General features: G+C 35.1%; 1 protein-coding gene across 1 annotated transcript; it reads right to left on the reverse strand.

Moving 5' to 3' along the window:
- Positions 1–824: 824 nt before the first annotated feature.
- Positions 825–1,862, reverse strand: trk (trunk). Its single transcript, XM_064679190.1, has 2 exons — positions 1,750–1,862; positions 825–1,634 (listed from the first exon to the last, which is right to left on the reverse strand). Exon 2 carries the CDS (start codon positions 1,607–1,609, stop codon positions 902–904), a length of 708 nt encoding a protein of 235 aa, XP_064535260.1. The 5' UTR covers positions 1,610–1,634; positions 1,750–1,862; the 3' UTR covers positions 825–901.
- Positions 1,863–2,997: the final 1,135 nt, after the last annotated feature.

A 2,997-nucleotide genomic window follows, 5' to 3' on the forward strand; every position in this document is an offset into this window, starting at 1 on the left:
ATCTAAGAAGAACAGTAACAGTAGGTAATGCCGAGTATGGTTAAGATATCTCGAAAAACAAAAAAGTGTTCCATACAACAACTTAATTTTCGACCGATCGTTCCTATGGTAGCTATATGATATAGTAGTCCGATCTCAATAAGATTTTTCATAAATGGAGGGAGCGTTGTAAAACTAATAAGTGCCGAGTTTGGTCAAGATATCTTGAAAAACAAACAAAATTTCCATACAACTTAGTTTTCGACCGATCTTTCCAATGGCAGCTATATGATATAGTAGTCCGATGTTGATAGGATTTTGCATATATATGAGGAACATGGTAAAACTAAAAAATGCTGAGTTTGGTCGATATCTTGATAAACATAAATGCTTTTCATACAAGAACCTACTTTTCGACCGATCGTTCCTATGACAGCTATATGATATAGTGGTCCGATCCAGCTGGTTTTGACATATGTACTGCGTGCAACAGAAAAAGGCACTTCTGCAAAGTTTCATAAAGATAGCTTTAAAGCTGAGAGACTAGTTCGCATAGAAACAGACAGACGGACAGCCGGAGAGACGGACATAACTATATCGACTCGGCTTTTGATACTGATCATGAATATAAGTATATACTTTTTGGGGTCGGAGATGTCCCCTATGCGTTACACATTTCACGACAAAATTATAATACCCTCTGCAAGGGTATAAAAAACCATGATACCTAATTTGATACTTAAAAGTAGAACTATCATATTTTACCCAACAGTATTTCCCCAATATTCTATTATGTCGATGGGGAGAAACATGAAGCCTATTTCAGTATCCGTCGATCCTAATGGTAACAGCAGTATTTTGTTTATATAATTTTGAATTTAATTTAAACGAATATATAAATAACAATCTTATTAACTTATACCTAGTATAGCATTACGCATTCACAGCAAAAGTTAACAGCAATTTCTTCCCAAATCCATAGTTGTGTGTAATCATTTATGTATTCGTCTGAAGTTATTAAGATTAGTTTTTCGCTTACATGAATACAAGACCCAGGTTTACGACGAAGCACTTTGATGGTGAATGATTTAGGTTTACATTTGAAGTGGCCGTACCAACACTTCTTAGCAATGCACTCAATGGAGCGAATGTAGCGTGGAAAATAATTTAATCCTAGATCAATCCAGTTAATTATTGAGGAACACTCCCAAGGCCGCGTTTTAAATACTTCAGGTTTTCCATGTCCGCCTTCATCAAAGAAAACATTTCTGATGTTTATGTCTTTCTTTTTTAATGAGTCCTCTTCCTTCTTTGCAAAGTATGCAAAATGGTTGGTCTCCCAAGCGGGGAAAGTACCTAACGAAACGACGTTATTGTCGGCATAGAATGGTACATCGAAGAGTGATCTCTTAAATCCAAAGTTCGATGTATCCTCTTTTGTTCCTCCTTTCGGTGGTTCAATGCTCATGTAGCGTGGGTTAAAGGCTTGGCCCAATATCATACTTAATGACTTTTTAGAAAGTTCCGTACAATAGTCCTGCTGCACTGTACACAGCAACCCGACAGCGCAACATAGTTCGCAAAGCCAAAACAGATTGAAGTTTTTATGGGATACTGTCACTACATTCATTTTGATGGACAATATTTGCGCACATCTGTGTAAAAAATACATAGTTATAACTATTCAACATATAACCTCGGCCACTTTTTCAAAATGGTCCTCCAAGATTAATTTGTTTATATTTGATTATTAATTATGTAAGTTCTTACATATGAACCAGATTGAATTTAAAGTCATCCTTTTACTCTTAAACAAGTACCGCAATAACATTCTAAGCTTAGTATGCAGCTTGCACTATATTTACATATATCATTCTTGTGCATAATTTAAAATATTTGTATTAAGAGATTGTATCGTTTCGAAACTGCAAATATATAGCCTTCAAGAGAATAATTTTTTTATTGGTTTTAGTTAGCTGGCGTTGAGATTAAACAACGATTTTCGACGCAAAAAACTTTTTCGCAGCGTCTTAAATGCTTAAGGTGCTTTTCTTGAACCATAATTGTTTTATCGTTCCGATAAAGTTTAGAAAAAAAACAGTGCGATTAAAAAGAGTTAAAGCGTTAAAATATTAATTAATGTATACGATAATTAAATAAAACGATTTAGAAATCTGTATGTAAGTATGTACATACATACATAGATATACATGCATTATCTATACATTGCACTATTTTTGATGAATTCTCGCCTTGTTTTAGGAAGAAGAGCAGCAGAAGGAAAACGGACAATACAGACACTGGAAAATGCCTACAAATGCATTGGATAAAAATGCAAGATCTTCATTCAGTCTCTTGCCTTTTTTCATCCAATATCTTTTGAAAATAAGTTTAAAGCGCTAATACACATATTCATTAAGTTTTTTTTATTCGGGCGAAATTTTTATTTAATTCGTACTTACAACCTTCGACCCTTATTTTATGCAAAGCAGAGGTGGAAATCTCAAATAATTCTTTTTTAAAGATAACGTAACCGACTGAACGTCTTTTTACCGCTTCTACCAAACAGCTATATATATCTATTCTAAATAATAATAATAAATCCAATTAAAACAGTAGCACATGCCTACATCAAAGTGTAAATATATTAATCGAACTTGCTGATTTGACTTCACTTTTAGGAATGTTCTTTATTGAATTAAAATGAGATTATCGTAGCTTAGAAATTCGACTTATCATAATTTTGTTGAAACTAACATAATATATCAGGCGTATAAAGTTGCATTAAAGTATTAGTGCGCGTGCAGCTATGTACTTCTTGTACATAGCGCTCCCGGGCATTGCCCGTGGGATGCATGGTCAGCGCGTGATACAACGGCAGCGTCGATATCATTTTGTTGTATGGTCAGGATATCGGGCGGTAAATAGAGCACAGTGGCGAAAAATTAGTCGGAGGGTGGCAACGGCCGTCTGACGATCCACGAAACGCAGAACGGCCGACTGCAATTGGCCACCCGA

The sequence above is a fragment of the Drosophila montana genome, unplaced genomic scaffold (genome assembly GCF_035044405.1).
Source record: "Drosophila montana isolate Dmon_TW-CO22-7 unplaced genomic scaffold, ASM3504440v1 contig_198_1, whole genome shotgun sequence".
Lineage (NCBI taxonomy): Eukaryota > Metazoa > Arthropoda > Insecta > Diptera > Drosophilidae > Drosophila > Drosophila montana.

What these genes read in the sequence shown, in the direction of transcription:
- trk (XM_064679190.1), bottom strand. Translation starts at nt 1,609, where the DNA reads ATGAATGTAGTGACAGTATCCCATAAAAACTTCAATCTGTTTTGGCTT.